Source organism: Balaenoptera acutorostrata, chromosome 7, assembly GCF_949987535.1.
Source record: "Balaenoptera acutorostrata chromosome 7, mBalAcu1.1, whole genome shotgun sequence".
NCBI lineage: Eukaryota > Metazoa > Chordata > Mammalia > Artiodactyla > Balaenopteridae > Balaenoptera > Balaenoptera acutorostrata.
In genome coordinates this window covers 432,560-456,846 of record NC_080070.1, presented here as the reverse complement: position 1 = coordinate 456,846, position 24,287 = coordinate 432,560, and the positions used below count along the sequence as shown (strand labels likewise).

The 24,287-nt window shown below is 43.8% G+C and overlaps 1 protein-coding gene and 1 non-coding gene across 6 annotated transcripts in view; both read right to left on the bottom strand.

Annotated features, from left to right (window-relative positions):
• The window catches only part of NCAPG2 (non-SMC condensin II complex subunit G2), a 60,262-nt gene extending 36,442 nt beyond the window's left edge, over nucleotides 1-23,820 (bottom strand). For 2 of the 5 annotated variants that reach the window (XM_057550359.1, XM_057550361.1), the window contains exons 1-11: nucleotides 23,715-23,820; nucleotides 21,190-21,309; nucleotides 19,378-19,566; nucleotides 18,936-19,050; nucleotides 17,276-17,478; nucleotides 15,771-15,905; nucleotides 12,644-12,738; nucleotides 10,078-10,147; nucleotides 7,646-7,732; nucleotides 4,912-5,007; nucleotides 4,161-4,286 (exon numbers count right to left, since the gene is read on the bottom strand). In XM_057550359.1, the coding sequence (XP_057406342.1) occupies nucleotides 4,161-4,286; nucleotides 4,912-5,007; nucleotides 7,646-7,732; nucleotides 10,078-10,147; nucleotides 12,644-12,738; nucleotides 15,771-15,905; nucleotides 17,276-17,478; nucleotides 18,936-19,050; nucleotides 19,378-19,566; nucleotides 21,190-21,267 (1,194 nt within the window). In that variant the 5' untranslated portion in view covers nucleotides 21,268-21,309; nucleotides 23,715-23,820. Of the gene's footprint in view, nucleotides 1-4,160; nucleotides 4,287-4,911; nucleotides 5,008-7,645; nucleotides 7,733-10,077; nucleotides 10,148-12,643; nucleotides 12,739-15,770; nucleotides 15,906-17,275; nucleotides 17,479-18,935; nucleotides 19,051-19,377; nucleotides 19,567-21,189; nucleotides 21,310-21,873; nucleotides 21,897-23,714 lie in introns of those variants that run through there. The other 3 variants (XM_057550362.1, XM_007165472.3, XM_057550360.1) reach the window with 3 other exon arrangements.
• Nucleotides 11,652-11,758, bottom strand: LOC130708649 (U6 spliceosomal RNA). Its single transcript, XR_009008956.1, has one exon. It is a non-coding gene; the product is annotated as a U6 spliceosomal RNA (small nuclear RNA).
• Nucleotides 23,821-24,287: the final 467 nt, after the last annotated feature.

The following is a 24,287-nucleotide window of genomic DNA, read 5'->3' as shown; positions in this document are numbered from 1 at the left end:
AAAACAATGACTGGATATTTGATGACATCAAAGAATCACGATTCATCTTACTTTAGTCGTGCCAGTGGTAGGATTATGCTTTAAAAAAGGGTCCCTGTCTTTTAGGGACACCTACTGAAGTAATTAGAGTTGAAATGCTTGCTCAGATCTGCTTCAAAACAGGGGAGAAGAAACCAAGTGGGCCCAGGTCAGTATCACCGGGACCGTCTGGAGGCATAGGGGGTTCACTGTACAAGGCCCTCTACTGCTACGTGTGAAACTTTCTAATTCAAAGTTTAAGAACAAAAATAACCCTTACTCCATGACTAGACCAAAAGAAGGCTGAGCTGGGGATGAGTAAGCACTTCCTTCCTCTCCTCCCCGGCGGTGCTGCAAACACCCAGGGGTCCCGCGGGAAAGAGCAAGCAAGGGGCCGCTCCGCGTACCGCAGGGCAGAGGGCTGCAGGCGGACCCTGCTGAGCCCACACAGAGCTCAGGCCGGCCGCAGCTCAGGGCCAGGACTCGGTGGACACAGGGCGGCATAAGCGACCTGCCGGGAAGGTCTCGAAACGGACGCTGGGGGCCAGGTGCACAGGAGAGCAATAACTCCAAAACCTCCACGAGAAAGAAGAAAGGCGAGGACGCCACGCAGCAGGAAAGACCCCTCCCTCCCCACCCAGGGACGGTGCGCACCAGCTGGCCTGTTCCTCACGCAGAGCCCAAGGGGAGCCCCGTCTGCTGACGAGCCCTGAGCACGGATGCAAAACCACGGGCAACTCAGCAGATAAGGAAGAAGCTACTAATACTCAGCTCTGCACAACCAGAGAAAAACCCATGTCAGCCACCAACTCAACCCAATCCTTTATTCAAAATAGGGATGGAAAAGTGAAGACGACAGGTCACTTGAGAAAACAAACAGCAAGGAAAAAAGATAAAATAAATAAAATAAAAAATAGAAGAGAACATTAGGAATTCACAGGTGTTAAGGCTTTTGTTTTCTATGAATTACTTCCAACATTATTCCTCAAAAATAACTCTGGATAATCACCTTGCAACACACAGTCCCACAGGAGTCAGGGCCCTCATCTATGTCTCCAATCAATCACTCTGTCACCAAGATGAGGGCACTTGACTCGTAAAGTGGTTTCTATGAGGAGAATCACTGCACCTCCCAAACCACAGGCACGCATGCAGGCCTCGATCTGCCACCTCCAACCAGGCCTCCCTCCACTCCAGCTGGAAAAACAGCAGAGCAGAAAGCGTGCAGGACACGGGGACAACGCTGCCCTCACTTCCTGGACTCCCCCCAGCCCGTCCACCCCACAGGACTCGCTGCCACCTACTCAGGCCCTGATCCAGCAGCGTCATGAACTCGCTGCCAACCCACAGGCCAGACTGGCCCATGCCTATCCCTGTGTGGTCCACAGGGCGTGAGAATGGTTTTTCACTTCTGAATGGTTGGAAAAAGGAATAATAGTCTGTGACATGACACTATTACATGGAATTCACACTTTGGTGTCTGTGGATCGGTTTCGTTGGAACAAGCCACCCCTGCTCCTCCCCGTACACGTGTGGCCGCCTTTGTGCCACAGTGGCAGATGGAAGAGCTGTGGCCACGTGGCCCGCAGACCTAAAATCACTTCCGGCTGGTCCTCTACAGAAACAACTCCTGCTCTTACCTACTACTGTTACTAACTTCACTACTGCATTGCCCTGCTTCCTAAAAGAAGTTAGGAACAAACAGACACTGGAAAGTAGAAAAGAAAACGATTAAGAAGATTTCCTTTGTCTAAGATTCAAACCAATGGACTGAATTTCATGCTACAGCCGCAGAAAAAAATCAGAAGATAAAGAAAAACATCCTTCAAGTTTCAGATACCCTCGACACTAGAAAACAATACCGAATATTTTGGCAGTCCTGGAATAAAATGATTTTGAATACAAAATTCTCGACCTGGACAAACTGTAAACTGTCACAGAAAAATAAAGAACATTTTAGGGCTCAAACAGTTAGAGGCACCTGCCTCCCCAAGGACGCCCTGCGGCAAGGTAGGACCCACCGAGACTCCCTCGGCTCTCACACTCACTGGCTGCCATCACCCCCTCAACATGTTCACTGCACTCCCGAAGGTGATTCCAGGCTTCCAGAGGACCTGCTGCTTACACACGAGCCTCTCCCTGTCAGTTTTCATCCCAAACAAGACTTAGAGTGGAAACTCTGTTATTGCTGTTTTAAATCTGACAGTGACATCTCATTTTTCTGAGACTGTTTGTTGACTAAGTTTTGCTACTTGAAAAACATAACCCTATTTCCACTAAGACATATGCAACTTTAAAAAATAACCATAACATCAATGTTTTCTACAACCTACCATTTTTTTAATTTAAAGGAATTATTTAGAATTTAATATTTCTTGTTCTGAAAAAAAAAAAACACTTGTGACTTCAACAATCTTTTACTGTTTTTCTTTCCTTAAATTCTAACAAAATAGCATGCAATAATTTTTATTTTTTAAATAGTTAATAAAACAAATACAAAACTCACAATGATTAATCCGAATATAGACTGCTCTGCGTTATAGAGGACTCTGTGCGACAGTTACAACCCTTTACATATTTTAATGTTCTTTTGTACAGTTATAACCACTGCCATCTTAGTGCTAGGGATTGAGCTAAACGCTTTATACACAAATTTTCACTGAAACCTCATCACAATCCTATAAAATATTATTCCCAGTTTTAAAGAAGAACCAGGACTAGAGAGAGATTAAGTAATTTGAAAGAGATCAGACTTATTAAGTGGGAACTGGCATTCAGAACAAAATGCCTGAGCCCACGCTAAATCACTGTACAAACTGCCATCTGCGGGCTGACAGGTGACCCCAGTCCTGCAACGCCTTCCTCGTATATGGTCAGGTCAGCGGCTGGGGCCAAGCAATCACTGTGGGCAAGTGACACACCGGGTCCAATGCAGGAGGGGTGGTAGCTGGGCCACCGCCACACACTCCATCTTTGCATTCAAATGCAGAGACTTAAACACTCAGGCAAAAACAGACGTGGTTCATAGATTGGACACCTGCGTTAAAAAGAGCAAAAGTTTTTTTCATCGTTGTACGGCTAAAAGCTACCAAAATCTAGTTTTGGTTTGCCCAACAACATCTTTCCACAAAATTAACCATGATCCTCAAAGAGACTTGTAAATAAACGTACATGTAGATGAGGCACACATGGCAAAACACTAATGACTGTTCATTTTAGGGGTGTGTGTGTCTGTGTGTGTGGCTGGGTGTTTATGCATGTATATGTGAATGCACGTATGTGAATGCATGCGAAGAGGTAAGTAGACACATACTCATTATACTATTATTTCAACTTTCCGCATGTCTGAGATTTTTCATAGGAGATCAGGAAACAAACAAACCAAAGGAAGTTTTTAGGACTGCTATGGGTAACCATCATTACCATGGCATTTTTGCTATCACTGCCTAAAATGTTATTCTACTCACTAGGACAATGAGTAATACTTCTCAGCTTGTGTCAGGAGACCCTGCAAATGTAAAGGGCGGTAGAGAAAGAAGCAGAGGCTCGCACTCTCCCACGAGGTGAAAAGATTCGAGATACCCCTTGGAAATAAATGTCGTATCCTGATGTCCTAACGTCTCATTCGAAAAATCAGTCATCTGAAAAAAATCCATTGCAACAGGCGTTACTTGCCTTAAAACATAACCAGTGTGTGTTTGTTCACAACGCTGCCACACAACTTTACAGCAGGCACTATCACCGTGCCCACTTCACAGATAAAGACAGAAAAGTCAGTGCCCAAACTTGCCCAAAGTTTCACAGCTATCAAACGAGGGATGGAATCAAACCCAGGGTCTGTCCTGACCACTGTTACACTGTCTCTCTGCTGGGGCAACAGGGATACACGTAAGACGCTTTAAACTACACACAATAAACGATTAGATGTTCTAAAGGAGACTGAGACGAAGAGGAAACAGACTATGAGTGCACACTGTCAAAGAAGGTACCAGGGAGAGAACGGATTTCCTTGAAGAATGTCCAGATCTGGAAAGCTTGCCATCTGGGGTCAGCACAGGGCAGTTACGGGGGGATGGCCAGGACCCACACGAGGCCCAGACAGAGCTGAAGGCTTAAGGAGCTCGACCACATGAAATACATACATAGAGTTCTTCAAATTGTTTCTGAATTTCGCTATCCATCTCAATGGCGTTAAAGTTTGGATCCCTAATAGGAAATGCTTCAACAAACAGCAGTGCAGCATTGGACCGGACTTCTGAGTTTCTGGCCTGGAATAGTTGAAAGAAGAGTTTCAGAATCCAAAGAAAGAGCTGACATTCAAAGCCTTCAGCGCAGAATTCCTAAAGTAATGCTTCTAGTGTCTCAATACAGACTTATTTACGAATTAAAGACAACTGTGACATTTAAACTAACCAAACTTGCGAGACCTCCCTTAAGTGAAGCTGAGCTCCCAGCTCCACGTCGACAGATGGCTTGCTGCGAAGCCCGTCTTGTGTCATTAAGAAACAGTGACCGTCGTGTCCCGCCCCCAGCGCCAGAGTCACCTGTGCCGAAAATTACCCGTGTGCTCGTTTGGCCACTCCTCAGAGTGCTGTCATCTTGTCCCCCGTCACCAGCAAGAGGTCCTGAGGACCAGGACGGTTCAGCCCAGCTCTGCCGGTTTACTTAGCATGACTACCCTCCTTCCAGCTGTGCAGTCCGCACTAAACCAATTCAGATTCCCAGTTTAAGAAATGCTTTTAATAAAAGAATAAAATATTCACCCAAAATCTCACAGCATTCCCAGCCTGGAGTCTTACTATTAGTGCCTTACTGCAATTCTGAATTACAGTATGTTAAGCTCAAAAGCATAATTAGCATTCTAAACAGAGAGAGACTATTTAAGAGGTGTACCTTTAATCCTCTCCAAAGGATGGGCTTATATAATCTGTAAAGCATCTCTTCCACTCCCTGCCGAACTTCCTTTTGACGATGAAAATAACTCAGCACCTAAGAGCCAAGAAAAGAAGAAAAGAATGGTAACATTGGTGTTTTCAAAAAAGCATTTAAGGTCCTACTTTGAGGGAACAACAGGGAGCATAAGCTGCACCTTGTTCATAAGTCTTGACAATTCTTTCTAACAGGAACCACAGTGGAAAGACATGCTGACAGCACGGAACATGGAAATCATGCAAAAGCCATCTATGGTGGAGAGAAAGACCCATGGCCTTGGGCTGTACAAAGGTTTGGGTTCCAGCTTCTACTCTTCTACCAGTAGCCACAAAACCTCACAGAAAGTCACTTACACCTCTGACCTTCAGGGTCAAATGAAAAAGGAGTCAGCCTAAGTGGTTTCTACAACCCATTCTGGTTCTACAATGCACTGGCTACAACCGTCTTTTGTTTTAAGAACCTATATTGGGCATTCAAAAACAGGATATACAGTCAGCCCTTCATATCCACAGATTCTGCATCTGTGGATTCAACCAAGCCTGGATAGAAAATATTTGGGAAAAAAAAAAAATTCCAGAAAGTTTCAAAGCAAAACTTGAATTTGCTGCTTACTAGCAACTATTTACATAATAGTTACATAGTATTTACAACTATTTACACAGCCTTTACACTGTATTAGTTACTGTAAGTAATTAGAGATGATGTAAACTGCACGAGGACGTATAAGGCACTGGAGCATCCGTGCATTTGGTACTCAATCCCCCGCAGATCCCGAGGGGTGACTTTATCTCAAGCAGGTGTCACTGCCTAGGGATCCTTTCCAGTAGAAACTTAACTTAGATGTCAAGTTCATCCCCAAACTCATGGATAATCAGAAAACACACTGCTCTTTAGCTCCATCCCTTTGTTCTCTTCTACCCCCTTTTTAACCAGCCAGAATCTTCCGGCAACTCTTCACAGACTCCTGTCCCCAACAACAATCAATGTTGCCTTTTTCCTTAATTCACAACTCTTGGAGCTAAAATTATATTAATGAAAAATGGAAAAAAATTTTAAATTAGACTATAAAACTATAGATTATACTTTAAGCAGACTTGAATCAATTTTGCCCTAAAAGAACTACAATCTGGGGATTATTTTTTTCTGATGGTTAATTTTTCATTTAGGAGATTTTAGTCTATCATTTGTTTTTCTGTGTACAATATTAATTTGTTATCAATGGTATACTCACTTCATAGAAAGGTTTTAAACAGCTGTACTGAGATACAATTCACATACCATAAAAGTCACTCTTTTAAAGTGTATAGTTCAGTGGGTTTTAGTATATTCAGAGTTGTGCAACCATTACTACTACCTAATTTTAGAAGATTTTCATCAACGATATGAGGATTTCTTACTTTCAAATGACTCCTAAGGTATTTCCTGAAGCTTCTTTCAATATAGCAATAAAATGACTTATCAGGTAAATTTGATATTTATCAAAAAAAGGATTTGAGAAAGAAGCTATAATGTGTTATAAGCAGTGGGAACAATTACTTGGAGTCCAGGAATACATTTCATTTGAAAAGTGAAATCTAATATTCTGCCTTTCAATTCCTTCTTTGCATTTTTCCATAAATTTAACAAATGATGATACCTATACTTATAACACCGTAATCACTCACACTATCACAGCAGAAAATCAGGTATGAAAAAGTCTTTAGTTATTTGGTCCAAGAGTGAAACAACTACATCACACATCTGTACAGTTTAACATGATGCTATTCCTTACGATCAAGTAGAACCTGAAACGCCCAATCATACACGTGAAGTAACTGGCGCCAACTGTCCTACAGCTCATGAAGCACCTGGGATTGTGTGTGTGCTGGGGGGGTGGAAGGGGCACGTGCATGTATTTATCTCTGGTTCTTTGCCTTTGGATAATGCAAAGTAAATCATCAAAAACATAAAAGAAATGTTTTTTGTCCATTCAAACTTAATATAATTAGTATATTTACATCCTACAAATAATAGTTTCACTATACAAAAAAGTAAAGAGGCAGTCTTTCTTCCCTTAGCTTGACACACAGTTGCCAAAACTAACAGAAAGCAAAGAAGGCGTCGCCCCTGGATTAGGACACTGCTCAACACCACAGACCAGACCTTCCAATTCCTTCTCCAGGATCGCTGTGATTAGCCAACTCCTATCAGTGTAATAACCAAACTGGCAGCAGAGCCTTGCTTAGTCAGATCATGTACAACATGAGGATAAAATCCATATCCAAGTTCTGAGACTACCTTTTAAAAATAAAATTGTATCAAGAGAAACTATCAAAACATTTATTCAATTTGGTTTGCAGAATACAAAGTGGAAATATAATGTATGAGAGTAAATAACAAAAAATAATCTTGAATAGCCTCTTTTTTTGAAAACAGTGGTAGTGGCAGTAAGGAAGTGATGATTCTATACATTTTTATGTCGAATAATTTAATTAAAGTTGTTTGAATAAAGTTCTGATGTCTTAACAGTAGACCTTTGTTTTCCTAATCGAAACTTTGGTGGCAGGGTAAAAGTCCCAGGTTCCAACTATCAAGATTCTGAGAAATCCTTTTAACGGATGCCTGTGAAAGCTTAACAAAATTTCACAAAAACAATTATCTAAAAACAAAAAAGATGAGACATGATTTTCAAAAGTGCTGTGAGAGTGTGGCTCACCTCGCGCACTCTGGTGTGCACTGGAGACTTCCGAGGAAGGTGGACCCCGTGGTACAAGAAGTCCTGGATGCAGCCGTTTTCGATGGCCTGCAACAACACCCCAACGCGAGAACTTGGGTGAGCGCATTCCCACAGACGGCAGGACAGGCAGTACAGCGGTTAGAGCACAAAAGGACTGTCTGATCTGTTCATCTTCTATTTCATGAGGGAAAAAGCCTGGATCCTTTCATCAGAGCTTTTCGACTTTAAGTCTACACCTCTTAGAATCCCTTTCATCTTCATATACCAAAGAGAACTTTTAGTTTCCTTTGTCTTATTTGATGAAATATCACATTTGTCCTAAATAGCAGGGCACTGGAGCCTGGTTCAAGCCAGACAGGGCTCAGAGACTGAGGGGGGCCGGGCAGCACCCTCTCCTGAGTCATCCTGATAATCTCAGAAGACTGGATATGTTCCAAGAGCCCCCCCAGAACTGACAATGAACTACCTCTACGGTGGGGGCCAGGATTCCAAACTGACCAAAACACCACCTTTCAGGGCTGCCACAGAGAGGGGTGGGGCAGGGGCGGGGATGTGGGCAGCTCCTCGTTCACGCCAGGACAGTGAAGGCCTGGTGTGTTAGCCTGCATTCTGCCTCCATACCCAGGATTCCATGGCTTTAGGGAAGGATATAAGGAAAACTTCCTACTAACATTTTTACCTCTTCTCCATGAACTTTGAACTGACCTGTGATGACGTAGGAGACACACGGCACTGCCAGTCAAGTGTCTGGGCCACAAAAGTTGGCCCCTGAGAGCTAACTACCAGAACATGGACATCCTGCAACTGACCCAGGCTTTTCAACATTATCAATGACAGACTTTTTTTTTAAAGAGAAGAGGGAGGAACGCTCTAAGAGATTTAAATGCTGTAACAAGCAAATGCCATTGGGAGACTTGTTGGATCCTGACTCCAAAAAAAACTATAAAAAGACATTTTTTAAACAAAGCAGAGAAATTTAAATATGACCCAATTAATTTTTTAAATACCCAGGAATTATTGTTAATTTTGTGAAGTATGATAATGGCACTGTGTAACCATACTTTTTAGAGATGCATACTGAAGTACACAGAAATAAGGTGTCACGTCTGGAATCTGCTTTAAAAACTTGAAGGGACAGAGGGAAGAGAGGGAAGGGAGTGAAACTGAGAAGTACAAATTGCTAGTACTAATTTGGTACAGATCTAGTCAAAATTAAATTTTAAATTACAAACTCCTATTTTTTAAACCACTATTGGAGAAAAGGGGAACAAATACTCCTTCCTGTGAACAAGTTTCATGCAGTAATAAAGCAATGCAAAAAAATGCATAACAATGTCCTGGTTCTGCCATTTCCCCCCAAAATTATACACTGTAAAACTATTCTACAAGTTGTCAGCAGGGGAATAGAAGTGTAAGTTTTAGTTTTCTAGAAGTAGATGTCAGTGATAGACCCCAGTATAGTTAACCAAAGCTTAAGCTGGGCAGGAGAGCAGAGTGGGCAGAAATACACTCCAAACATCTGGTGGTTAACCTCCCCTCTCCCCACCCCCACCAGTCCAGGGCCTGCTCCCCCAGGAGGAAAGACCCCTTTATGACTTAAGAGTAAAAATTTTACCCTCAGAAGGAAAAAAACACATCTAAGAACCTAGCATGAGAAAAAGATAAGGGATATCAGACAAAGACACTTTCTTTTGATTTTTTTCCAAAAGAGCCTGTGAATGTTTAATTGTGACTGTGAATTACACAGCCAGAATGTAGGTGTTATAGTCATTAAAGGTTAGCTGTATTCAAACACAAGTCTTTAAATTCTCAAATGATGTTGCTAAAGAGGTGGCCTGAGGGTCCCAAGGAGCACTGGCCAGAAGAAACAGAACGCAAGCCACAGACACAATTCTAAACTTTCTAGAGGCCGCATTAAAAACAGAAAAAGGTAAACTTATTTTAATAATATATTTTGTTTAGCCCAATATATCCAACACACTATCATTTCAACATGCAATCAATATTCTTTTTTAAAAAACCACGAGATATTTTACATTCTTCTTTTTCCACACTGTCTTCCAAGTCTGGCGAGTTTCTTACATTTACAGCCCATCTCAGTTTGGACTGGCCATGTTTCAGAGGCCCAGCAGCCACATGCGGCTGGACACTACGGGTCTAGAGCTGCCAAAATGCCTGGGGCAAAAGTCTTGATTCCACTCAAACTACACGGCACAGTGAGTCACGGGCATCTCGAGGCTGTGCTCAGGCACGGACGTGACCCTGAGTGCACGTGGAGGGCGCTCACCATGGGCTTCAGCGCGACAGACAAGCATCAGCACAGGTTTCAAATGGCCCTGCTGTAGCTACTTATTTAGTAACCAGAACACAATAAAAATGTGTTAACATTTCATAAAATGAAAAGGAAATACCTCTAATATTTTCCCTGAAGCCTTTCTCCAAGCTCTGAAATAAACTTCTGCAATGTGTACCATCAAAGATCTAGAAGAAAAAAATCAAAAAATTTTAATGCAAGTCAGAAGAATTATATTTTTAATGTGTATCATTTCAGGAACTCTCCTCTTCTAGGGAAGAAGAAACTGTTTTGGACTCGTGCTTTGCAAAGCAGAGATATGTTATCCACCTGCAGCAGAAAGTAGAAAACAAAAGTCCGGAGAAGGAGGACTGAAATGTCAAACCATTTCTTCTTTCTCAGTCAGGCTTCCCCAGAACTTTACTATTTCCTATAAAACTATGACACATAGCCCAGAACCAAATTCTTAAGTAAAAAACCTTTAAATATAAGTACACTTTTTGACTTGGAAGTCATCTTGGACTTTCCGGACTAATTCGCTCAGGTACAGGGAGCCCTAAAATACCAGGGCTGACTTCGAATCATAATTAGGAAAATCTGCTGGTTCAACCCAAATATTCTGCAAATGAGGGAACAGGAGAAAGTATTCTAGTAAATAATCAGAGATCCAGAATCACATCCCAGCTCAATACTTATACAGCTGCCTGACGTAACCAGGCCCACCTCAAGAGTTTGAGGATTCGGCTTTTTTTTTTTTTTAGATTCCATATCTATGTGTTAGCATATGGTATTTGTTTTATCTCTTTCTGACTTACTTCACTCTGTATGACAGTCTCTAGGTCCATCCACCTCACTACAAACAACTCAATTTCGTTTCCTTTTATGGCTGAGTAATATTCCATTGTATACATGTGCCACATCTTCTTTATCCATTCATCTGTCGATGGACACTTAGGTTGCTTCCATGTCCTGGCTATTGTAAATAGTGCTGCAATGCACATTGTGATACATGACTCTTTTTGAATTATGGTTTTCTCAGGGTATATGCCCAGTAGTAGGATTGCTGGGTCGTATGGTAGTTCTATTTTTAGTTTTTTAAGGAATCTCCGTACTGTTCTCCATAGTGGCTGTATCAATTTACATTCCCACCAACAGTGAAAGAAGGTTCCCTTTTCTCCACACCCTGTCCAGCATTTATTGTTTGTAGATTTTTTTTTTTAATTATTTTATTTCATTTATTTTTGGCTGCATTGGGTCTTTGTTGCTGCACATGGGCTTTCTCTAGTTGTGGCAAGCGGGGGCTACTCTTTGTTGCGGTGTGCGGGCTTCTCATTGTGGTGGCTTCTCTTGTTGTGGAGCACGGGCTCTAGGCGCACGGGCTTCAGTAGCTGTGGCACATGGGCTCAGTAGTTGTGGCTCGTGGGCTCTAGAGCGCAGGCTCAGTAGTTGTGGCACACGGGCTTAGCTGCTCTGCGGCATGTGGGATCTTCCCAGACCAGGGCCTGAACCCGTGTCCCCTGCACTGGCAGGTGGATTCTTAACCACTGCACCACCAGGAAAGTCCGTTTGTAGATTTTTTGATGATGGCCATTCTGACTGGTGTGAGGTGATACCTCATTGTAGTTTTGATTTGCATTTCTCTAATGATTAGTGATGTTGAGCATCCTTTCATGTGTTTGTTGGCAATCTGTAAAAAATATGGAATGCTTCACGAATTTGGGTGTCATCCTTGCACAGGGGCCATGCTAATCTTCTCTGTATCGTTTCAATTTTAGTATATGTGCTGCCAAAGCAAACACAAGGATTCGGTTTTAAAATGCAGCCTCGGGCTTCCCTGGTGGTGCAGTGGTTAAGAATCTGCCTGCCAGTGCAGGGGACACGGGTTTGAGCCCTGGTCCGGGAAGACCTCACATGCCGTGGAGCAAATAAGCCCGTGCGCCACAACTACTGAGCCTGCGCTCTAGAGCCCGAGACCCACAACTACTGAGCCCGTGTGCTGCAACTACTGAAGCCTATGTGCCTACAGCCCGTGCTCCGCAACAAGAAAAGCCACCACAATGAGAAGCCCGTGCACCACAATGAAGAGTAGCCCCCGCTCGCCGCAACTAGAGAATGCCCATGCGCAGCAACGAAGACCCAACGCAGCCAATAATTAATTAATTAATTAATTAATTTTTTTTAAAAAAAATGCAGCCTCCTTCAGCCCCGGAGCAGATTAAGTACTTGGCCGTGAATCCAGCAGATAGTTCCAAATGCTGTCAGGGCCCAGAAGCTGGGAGCTCAGGCAAGAGCATGCTTCCGAGCCCCTTCCCCAAGGACTCTTCCCACCAACCACATAGCTTAGTCCACGGGAAATCGCACAGTGCACATTACATCCAAAGGTATCAGAAGTACTAGTGACATGGGCTTTACTATGACTGAAGCTGAAATTTAACTGGTAAATAATTTGACTATTTAAAGAACTACCACAAAGTAAAATCTTAATTTCAGTGTCACTACGGAAAAAAAATGGTTTCCTATAGCAAGGGAAAAAAATATCCAGTGATACAACAGTACATAATAAATAACAGTTGGAGAGATAATTTTCACAGCTTCTAATACATTAATATAATTTAAAAGTCAGGTCACATAGAAACTTTTAAAACCACACTAAGCACAAAATATTAATTACCCTTAATACTTACTTTTGTAATCCTTGTAACTGGTTTTTAATGGTCCCATGGATCATTTTAATGAAATTTATATTCCAGTTGAAGAGAGAACTAAGAAATCTTCTTCCCTATAAATTGAAAAAGTAGGATATAATGTTAAAATTGCAACCAAATAAAAAGTTCCCAGGAACTGAAAAACAAACATTCTTTGAAAGCATAGTAACACTAAAGTTTGCTACACCCAACAAGGAAGCATCCATACTTCTAAGTTAGAATCTACACACTGAAGCTGCACTCGAGCACAGTGCTTCGGGCGGCAGCCCCGTGTGGGGACGGCGGCGGGAGCCTCGGAGGCACCGAGCTGGGCAGCAGCAGCAGGTGGGAGGCTCCCCGTGGAGGGCGGAGCAGCAGGCACCTCTGAGCTACTCCTGTCCGACCACACGGTGACCCAGGAAGCTACCCCACAGCCCAGCACGCAAGTTAAGTGATGCACCAGCACTTCACTCTGGCTCTGTCCTGATGTCTCCACAACCGAAAATCAAAGAATGCTTGAAATCTAGCATCTTGGGGTGGGAATGGAACTGAACATCCCTTCATTTCATCTTTTATAAAAGACAAAACTGAGGGCTTGTGAAGTTAAGAGGCTAAGTATTTGCCAAGGTAGAATTTTCAAATACATATAGTCCCCATATATTATATGTAATTATAAATATCATACATATATCATGTAATATTAATTTTTATGCATACTACTAGATTACACATGTGAACCTAAAAAGCAAGATTATATTTACTCTCTACAGGGGGCATAAAATACATCTGCCCAGAGTTTCCCTGTGAAGGGCACCATCACCTCCTCACTGCTTGCCAGCACACCAGTGTCTGGAGTCCTACAGACACGCAACACACTTTGATACAAAAGGCAGGGTAACCATGCTTGCAACAGGTAAATTTTTTTTAAAATATTTACTGGGACTTCCCTGGCAGTCCAGTGGTTAGGACTCTGCGCTCCCAATGCAGGGGGCACAGGTTCGATCCCTGGTCGGGGAACTAGATCCCACATGCATGCCGCAACTAAAGAGCCCACATGTGGCAATGAAGATCCCGCCTGCGGCAACTAAGATCCAGTGCAGCCAAATAAATTTTAAAAAATAAACAAACAAGTATTTACTGGAAGTAACTTGCCAGTAGAGTATAGAAGAGATTTACTGTTTACCAAGAATGACTGGAAACTGACATGACCAAATTAATGACTGATTAGGAAACTAAGTTTAGATATCTTAAATTCAAAAGAGCACATCAATTTAAAAAAAGAGAGAGCTTTAAGACACACACGTGTATATTTATGTCTACACCTGCACATACATATGTGTGAGACAAGCACGCTTCATCCACTGTTATGTATAAGTCAATATAAATAAAGTGTATTTATCTGAATCCACTCTTAACTTCTTTACTCTCCCAAATTTTACAACAACCCTGGGATACTCAGGGCAGAGGCCATGCGTCCAGCGTCTTCCCAACAATGATGATGGGAGAGTAGCAAGAACACAGTCAGGGCACTTCCTGCCCTGCAGGCACTAAAAGCTCTATGAATGGCCTCGTGTGCCGCTCAAGGGAATCCTGGGAAAGGACACCTGCTGTTCCTATTTTACAGAAGGAAATACTGAGATTGAAAGGAGTGTGATCAAGGTCACCACCTACTCAGTGGACAAACAGGGGTCTGAACAGCCTTTCTGACCCCGAGAGCTGAAGGTCTTGGCCAGTGTGGCCAGTCATCCGGTACAGCCCTTTAACCTTGCCAGCAGAGACTGTGCGTGGGGAGTGGGCAAACTGGAGTCAAATCCTTCACTCCCCTGGCCAGCTGTAAGGGTGAAACCTTGAGCAAACTCTTCATTTAGGGTCCCCCCCCTCCTCTGGGAGGTCCTTCCCCACACTTCCTTCGGGGGGGTGACAACTGCCTCCTTTTGCCTCCAACCAGGTCTGCCAGGCCACATATAATCAGAAGAAGGCTACATTCTATAATAAAAAAAATGTGCTTTGCATCCCCGGCATGGAGATACAGTCAATCTACAACAACTACAGAAAACTCCTAAGACAACGGACCAACGTGTCCAAGAGAACCAGACAAGCCACTCTGCAATTCTTAATCCTCTGGTAGCCACATTAATAAAAGCAAAAAAGATTAAATTAACTTTAATAATATATTTATATAGTCCAATATATCCAAAATATCATTTAAATATGTAATAAATATATAAAAATTATTAGTGGGATATTTAACATTCTTTTCCCGTACTAAGTTTCAAATCCGTGTGTAGTTTTCACTCAAGGCCACAACTGGACTGGCCATATTTCATGAGCTTGCTCAACAGCCACATGTGGGAGTGACCACCAGTGGACAATGTAGCACTGGGCCAGAAGCCTCTCTTTGGATTTACTGGATGGGTAGGAAAAAGAAACCAAGAATACTGTGTGATGATGGTTTTGAGCTATATGCCAATTAACCTGGAATTAGGGCAGAGGGTCAGATCCATGGGGAAGTGCTTGCTCAACCTTATTTTTATTCATTTTTAATTTAAAATGCAATCATGGTTCCCCCAGGATTCACACAGCCACCTGTTACCTTCTGATTTAATGATGAAATACACAAGGACTTGGAAAACGTTTGCTTAACACTGCCATGCAGTAAAAATGAATTGCAAAAAATATAATAGCTCTTGATAGTTAAGCTGACTCTTTTATTAATACACTGAGCAAGATGCAAACAGCAAACACATGAACTTAAGAAAAACTTCCATTAAAAAGCAGTTCAGGGGTTTCCCTGGTGGCGCAGTGGTTGAGAGTCTGCCTGCCAGTGCAGGGGACGCGGGTTCGAGCCCTGGTCTGGGAAGATCCCACATGCCGCGGAGCAACTGGGCCCGTGAGCCACAACTACTGAGCCTGCGCGTCTGGAGCCTGTGCTCCCCAATGGGAGGGGCCGCAATAGTGAGAGGCCCGCGCACCGCGATGAGGAGTGGCCCCCACTTGCCGCAACTAGGGGAAGCCCTCGCACAGAAACGAAGACCCAACACAGCCATAAATAAATAAATAAATAAATAAATAAAATTAAAAAAAAAAAAGCAGTTCACAAACACACCAAAAAAGAAAAACCATTTACCTCTTCTTTTCTGATATAATTAACATTTATGAAGCACTCAAGCAGCATGTCTTCAATGTCTCTACTCTCCTCCAAATCATAATCGAAGCAATATAAAGCTCGATGGATACGCCACAGCCGACAGATGTCTGCACCCTGGGAATGACATGAAAAGAAAAACGTCTGAGTTTTTCTTTTATAAAGGGTAAGGTCACATTTCAAAATATGAGACTATTTTATATATATCATCAAAAAAAGAAATAATGCCAAGAGAAAAAAAACATCTTAAAATTTGCAAATGGAGCTCTAGAGAACATTTTCTTAAAACCTAGGCAAAAGCAAGCAGAGATGCTGATAGACAGAGCTGTTCCCCAGTTTCGTGCGACGAGCATGAGTCTATGCCGACCAGTGTGGGGCATCAGCCACGTCGGGCTACAGGGCAACTGACGCGGGACCGGTACCACCGAGGAAACAAACCTCTAACTTTCTTAACTTGAAATGTAAATGGCCGTGTGGCTAGCGGCTACTGTGGTAAAGGCACAGGTGTAGAACACAAGGAAGACGTTAACTAGGGCCTTGATTTAAAAGCTGAACAAAAGGGCAGTGAAAATGGATTTTAAAAAGGCAAACCAGTGATGGCTTAAGGCTAAGTTCTGACACAAACAAGGATTTTTCAAATCACTCCTATGGCCAGCAGAGAAAGTCAGAGCACTAGCTGAGGACATAGCCAAAAAGGTTCTTTTCTGCCATAAAACTGACTGCTCCTGGGAGGCCACAGTGAGACGGACTCTCCCACGGGTGGTAAGAACGTGACCAGCTGTGAGCTTTATAGAAAGCTGTTGGCAATGTGTACCAAGAGCTCCAAGTTCAAACCCACTGACCTACAAATTTCACTTTGTAGGTACCTTTGTAGGAACCTGTGACAAGTAAGTAAAGATGTGAGGGGGGCGGTCAAAGAGAAATCCCCAAAGATCCCTAGAATCACAAGGGTCACCTTGGCTGTGGGATTATGGACAATTTTCCTCTTCCTCATTTTCCCTCTTCTTCATTTGCCCAATTTTCTAAGATGAACATAAGTATCTGCCATTGTTTGATCAGGGAAAAATACTGCTCTTTTTCTGGATTTCTGAATTGTATACCAAAGACTGAAGGATGAGAAACAGCCCAAGTTACACCCAACCCTCACCATGCCCTCTGTTGGCCCCGCCGAAGCTTCCTCAGGCCTGGGCTGCAGTCCACAGCCCCACCCTGGCTGCCCTCCTGCCCAGCGCCCCCTCGGGTCTGCAGGCCCTCCCTGACCATCCCACCCCCTTCTGTCCTTCCCTGAGCAATTCCCACCATGGGGACAGCCTCTCAAAGGCCACATACTGAGGAAGATGGGGAGAAAGCCTGCGTACGACCACACGTGGAGCCTCTGCCCACCTTCGACTGCCCGCCTCTGAATATCCTCCAGTGCAAAACCCTAACTGAAAGCCACTGGGCCAGGCCTCTCGCAAGCAAACACAATTACTAACTGGTATAAACACCTGCACTTTCAAGTAACACGCAGCATGTACTTTAGAAAGCGAACACACTGTTTTCGTCTTGAGACTTCTCCTCAGCAGCATGACGAAAGCAGTCTTCCCCATGTCCTCCTTGGCGGGCAGGCCTCTCTCCCACCACATCACACACAAATCCTGGATGGAGCCCTGGAGCCCTCGTTCAGAGTCAGGCAGCGCGTACGAAACACCTGCAATGGAGCAGTCATCGCGCGATGAGTAAAGTGAACCAGGGTTAGTCCATATTCAACCGTGTAGAGCACGATGACTTCAAATGTCTGCCAAGCAAATACTAGTTTATGTTTAACTTGCCAAAGACTTGTACACATTATTTATGGGATACAAATGGTGTTAATTAAAAAATTGTTTTCCACTGTTATAAAAGCAGACCCAATAGAACCGAGAATTTTAGAACTGGAAGACCCAGAGAGGGCCTATTGTCCAAACTCCTCATCTACAAGAGGCAGACACTGGGCTCCAAATCCGAGTGTAGCGACACCCAGGACAACACTCAGCAGCAGGGCAAGGCCCGGCCTAGTGACCAGCAACACACTACAACCATGCCTCAGTTCGTGGGCCTCAAGTTCTGGCTCACTGGTGAAAAATAGTAAGAGCAACTATTATAATGAATACAAAAGCTATAGTACTATTATTAACAGAAGAACTCAAGAACTAATTTAAAATACTGATAATGTGCTCATAACCGTAATCCACAGACATCCGAATGCCATTACTCTGATGTAGAATTCCTGAATTAATGGGGACTGATGCACAATATTAGCACTCCTCATTTTATAAAGCATGTAGGGAGACTGAAGATAAACTGGTGGTAACACCCACAAGCATTTGGGAGCTACTTTCATACTGATTAGGGTAACTTCTTAATAAGACACATTATTTCAACACAAGAATTCTTAATAAAACAGCATACTAAACAGATACATAAACCAAGTGACGCTGAGAATCTGTCACATGGAACTAATCAGTTTCACACAGTAGAGGTGAGGGTACTTGGGATATTTTTCTTAAAGAACATTACTAAAAGTTACTTTTGCATCTTTTATATCTATAATTTTATACATATAATATTACATAATCAGATCTTCTCATTCATTCAGACTAGTGTTCCCACTAAATTAATAACTACAATTTTACAGTTTAGTTAAAATTTGAAAAGTACCATGATATAAATATTAGTATAGTAAAACTCCCCTAAGAGTCAACAATTATTCCTCAGGTCATGTTCATAACATACTTAAAGAAAAAAGTGCAATGTCACAAATGCTGGGCTAACTTGAAATGTCTGGCAGTAATCACTAGCTGAGAAATTTATAATCAGACTGCTTCTCCTTTATCAGCTCTTATCCTTGGTTCTGAAGGTCAAATAAGACATCTCTAAAAGCCCCTAAACAGCAGTCAGTTGTTCAGTAACGCACGTGTTCACCATGTGAACCATTTATATGTGGCTTACATTAAATAATTACTCAGGATAGCCCCTAAAAGAATGCTCTTTTGCTCAGTTTTTTTTAGCTGAAGTACAAGAGCTTGACTGCAAAGTTCTGCTTCTCCCCTGCTGAGGGCTCCCTTGTACCAAGTGTCACTCAGACACCACTCATACACACCCCACATTATAGCTGAGCCAACTTACCATTTAATATAACAGCACACTCCAGTAAGGCTTCATAATTCTCACTTTCATTTATAACAGACACAGAAGCAAGAATCACAGATGTAATTGCATGAATTATTTCTATGTTTTTTTTCTATAAATGAAAAAAAATCAGAGTACAAGTAAATTAAAATCAACTTAAAATTTAATTTTTAAATGTAAAAGAAAATCAAGCCACATTTGACATTTATTCTAAAAAGTGAATTAAAGCTGAACACAAGTCAGCAGTCTGAAACAGCAACAATGAATACTAGATTAATGGTGGTAGGATCAGAAAAGGGTATAACTACAATAAACAGACTTCTGATATTCTTGACTTCTACCTTTAAATTTTTCCTTAACTTAAAATTCAATTATACACAAAAAACAATTATTTTTTAACAAAGAAAAAGGAAATTGATTTTTGCAAGACCGGTGCTACCATTTTTGACCCCTGCTCTGTTTCCATACTGCCTTCACCGGGGGCTTCCACTGGCTGCCAGCCGTCCACCGGGCTCTCCACCAACACATCCGTTAATAAATTCTTGAGTCTTTGCCATAGCTCTTCTTTCTGTTTCCTTGACAATTCATCTAGCAATTCACTTAAGTTGAAAGGGTCAGAAGCATCTTTCTGCAAAATAAATAGCAACTGTTACATTCCAAATACAAAAGATTAGTTCTATCCTTGGCGAAAAGTTTATGCACTAACTTAGTTAGAAGCTCAAGAGTTTGGCTGTAGTTTTCAAAGTCCATTCTTAAAAGGGAAAAGTAAAGGGGTTATCAGACGGAAAGTAGCAGATCCCTCCTCCCCCTAGCCAGTCCTGCTAAACTAATCTTCACCCACCTAGCAAAAACCCTCCCTGAAATCAATCCATCCAGATGTCCACCATCTCCAGGTCTATAATTAGGTTACAAAAGTATGCTAGAGCTAAAGTAATAACAAAAGCAACAACGATAATAAGGCATCCACGCCAAGGACTGCATGCTAAGTTTCTGGTCTCCAACCTAACTTGGGCCATGACTTTGTCCCTGAATCCAATCTGGTACAATCTGAGCACCGAAATAGCGACAGTAAGGGATAATAACCCTTTGAATAAGATAAGAATCAACGAGGCCATACTGATAATAGCAATGAATAAATACAGAAGCAATATGGGATTGGGAAATCACAATTTTGTAGCTATCATAGTAATAATCGATTCAGGCAAGAATCGTCAACTACTTCTACCCAGTGAGGAGGTCATACACCACTTACGTACGCAGTTCCTCCAAAACGCGTACATAAACTTAACCACATCAGCAAACAAGGGCAAAGGAAGGACAGACCACGGAACTGCTGCCTGCACTTCTCAAGACCGTCAGTCATGAAAAGGGATGCTGTGAAACTCTCTGGATTAAAGAGACCAGCAAGTCAGACAGCGGAGCACAGAGCGTGATACGGGACTGGGCAAAAAGATCCGCAAACACCCTGCAGGTGACCGTCCAGCTCCCTCTTTGAAGGTTTTACTGTGACTCTACAGGAGAGTGTCTATGTTCTAGGAACACCCAGGGAAATACTGAGGGATAATGAGACATGGCCTGCAACTGACTCTCCAATGATGCAAGAAGAATACGGGAAGACTAAGAACGCTGGAGAGGAGGGGCAGGCGGGAACTGGCAGGGCGGCTCACTAGGCAAGGGGCGGGGCAGCCCCCCAGGGCCCTCCAAGGCCACTTCTCCATCCTAATCCTACCAGCCTCCTCTCGCAGGACGCTCACCCGAGCTGTTCAAGGGTCTTTGTCTTTCCCTTTTGTCCAGAATTCTCTCCCCCAGTCTCCACGCAGCCCATTCAGATCCCTGATAAAACTACCCTGTCCCTCCCCACCCTTGCCCCAGCTTAGCCCTTACCCTGCTGTAGTTTCACGCCTGAATCCACCACAACCCGGGAGATAACTGAGGACAAAAAGGATGTCTTCCTCACTGTGCCACGCACGTAGCAAGAGGTCAGTAAAGACTTAAGTAATTAGAAGCACACTGCATTACACCACTTACCATCCTTACAGCAACCCTCTTAAAAGAAAGGAGGGAACACCATTTGGGAGTAGTTGCCCATCAGCAGGTCTATCTGAGTACAGTTTTCTGTTACTTTTTTAAATAAACCTTGGTCCCTACGGATTCACTGAGATGACTATATTTCATTTGTGGATATAATGATTTTAGGAAAATGTCTCACATTAACGGTCACAAACACAATAAAGCTAAACATAAAACTTACATCAAGTTGAATGAATTGCAAAAATTCTCCAATCAGCTCCTTAGACACTGCTTGTACAAATGTCTCACGTTTTTCCATGGCAGATCAAACTGTTTTTCATATGGCATTTATTCTGTAACCCTAGTAAAAAACACAATCATATTGAAACTTGCATTTGCAAATACACCTTTTCCTACAAGATGTAATTTGGTACATTAGTTAGTATCCAAAACTGCAAGAAAATCCCTGTACCACCTATGATAGACAGTTTCTAACAATATTCTGACATAAACAAGTTACAATATCTAAAAAAGAACTTCCCTACCAAGGGAGAGAGGGGAGGGAGGGATAAACTGGGAGATTGGGAGTGATATATACACACTACTATGTATAAAACAGATAACTAATAAGAACCTACTGTACAGCACAGGGAACTCTACTCAGTGCTCTGTAATGACCTATATGGGAACAGAATCTAAAAAAGAGTGGACATGTGTATACGTATAGCTGAGTCACTTTGCTGTACAGCAGAAACTAACACAACATTGTAAATCAATTATACTGCAACAAAAATTAATTTAAAAAATAAATAACTTCCCTATTTTCTTTACTGAGAATAGTATCAACATAACATCATGTTTCTACCGAATGTGAACGAGGTTATCAACTAAGGAAAGAGAAACCCAACAGCTCCAGGAGGCTCACCTCCTCTCCCTTTTCAGCACCTTCGCAAGACGCTCCTTCAGGTCTGCGTCAGCTCAGAACAGACCAAGCCCAGCTGCCAAATCCTGAAGACTCTCCCTTCCTAAAGCACCACTCCTCCACCAAGAAAATCCCTGTCACGGTCACACTGTTATGCAGAGGGTGGCCCTGGGGTCACCTGGGAGCTTGTTAGGGCGCACCAGCTGCTCCCAACGACAGCACACTCTTCCCCACCCCTGCGGGACGAGAGCTCAGGGACTGTGTGCAGCCTCCCTCGCTGCCCGTGTCTCCCCTAACAAATCCCATCTGCCATTCACACCACCTCGTGCTAGCGGTCCCCGGTTTGAAAGACATCAGCCCAATGAAGTAATAGCAAAATGATGGAACGTACGTGTAACAGGACGCTCACTTTACAAATAAGTGAAAACCTCCTGCAGTCATAAGGAGAGCAATATGGAAAATTACTGGTTCCAACGGCAATAATTATGGGGATAGAGTCATCTTAAATACAGAACCCCAAGATCTTAGCATTTAAATTAAACCAACAAGGATAGAAAATAACTTCTCCACATAAGCACCACTGAAGTGTGGCCACCTCATCCCTCAACTCAGATGCCTGAGCTATGAGCATAACTTGCGACTGGCTAAGCGGGCAGGAGGGCCACCAGCAACAAGCCTGATGAGTGACAATGGCTAGTACCAATTCAAGAGTTTAAATAAACAATTTTCCAAAAAGGTGCAATCAACTGCATGGAATCATATACCTTAAACTGGGACCCTCCTTGCTTTTTCGTGATTCGGCTAACTTTTCTGGTTTGCTCTATTTCCAAGTGTAATTCTTGGCATGTTGGTCTTAACCACAGTAATCCTCTGCCACTAGACTACCGGATTTATTGCCACACTCCCCACTGTCTCTCTGACACTAGTGACTGTAGTTCAAGGGTTACTAATTTCTTAACTTACACGCAACCTCCCTCTCTCAAAGTGACCCACTACCATGTGCACAAGACCTCACCCTTCCAGCCAGAGCTACCTGCTAGGTGAGAGATCATCCCACCATGCAGCTACCGTCCCCATGGCACTGTGCTCTTCACACAGGAGGTCGGCACTGAATTAAGATGAGCATTAAAAAGAGATCCCTGTCACACTGTCACCATGGAAAACCCTCGTCACCTGGAGCAAACCATTCATCTCAGACGTAGGAGAGATACTTGAGGACAGGTTTCCCAGAGCACGGAGGCTCAGGGAACTGATCTCTGAGGTCAGTCTCTGGTCCAGGGCTGGAGAGGTTCTCTCTAAGGTCAGTCCCAGGTCCAGGCTGGGGGTCCTGTCTGGGGTCAGTCCCAGGTCCAGGACTGGGGGTCCTCTCTGGGATCAGCCCTTGGTCCAGGGCTCAGGGGTTCCTGTCTGGGGTCAGTCCCAGGTCCAGGGCTCAGGGGGTCCTGTCTGGGGTCAGTCGCGGGTCCAAGGCTGGGGGTCCTGTCCGGTGTCAGCCCTCGGTCCAGGGCTCGGGGGGTCCTGTCCTGGGTCAGTCCCAGGTCCAGGGCTCGGGGGGTCCCATACGGAGTCAGTTCCCAGCCCAGGCTGGGGGTCCTGTCCAGTGTCAGTCCCGGGTCCAGGCTGGATATCCTCTAAATTCAGTCCTGGAGGGAAGGCGCGGAGTGTGGCGCGCTCCCGGGAGGCCCCGGTGCCCACCTCCTCGGCCACCTCAGCCGCCAGCCGGGCCGCGGGCTCAGATCACGGCCCATGCGGAGGCTGCGGTGCTAGGGGCCCGACCTGCCCGACCCCGCTGTTTCCCGGGCCCCTGCCCCCAGCCCTTCGCGGGCCGGCACCGCGGCGCTCACCTCGTCCCCGGGACCCGCAGATTCCCGCGCTCGGACCAGATTCAAACCCGCCCGCCGGCGCCCTCGACGCGCTCCGCCCGCCCGCGCGTCACCACGCGCCACTCTCGCGAGAACTGGAAGCGTCCGGGCGGGGCCTCCGGAGGGCGCACGCCCTGCCTCCCAGTCGGCGCCCGAGTCCCGCCCCGACCGTAGCCCATCCCCCAAAGCCCACCACTCCCGGGCCCGGGCCCCGCCTCTTCCACGCGAGCTCGGATCCTGACATTTTTTAGTCTGACATCAAATTTGTCTTGCCTTAAATGACTGAAATGGATGCAATCTCTGACATAAAGATTGCCTCAAAATAAAACTGTGACATCATCCTTTATATATATCAAGAGACGTCTGAATTCTCTAGCAATTGGACGAGTGTTCGTGAACGCATATGTCAATTCCACGTTTCCCACATAATTCTGTACTAACATAGTATCTACTTTTGCTACGCAGCTTCTATGGACCATGTCTCCAGCAAATATATATATAAATAAATACATATACGTACATACAGATACATATTTAGTATCTCGTGACCAAAAT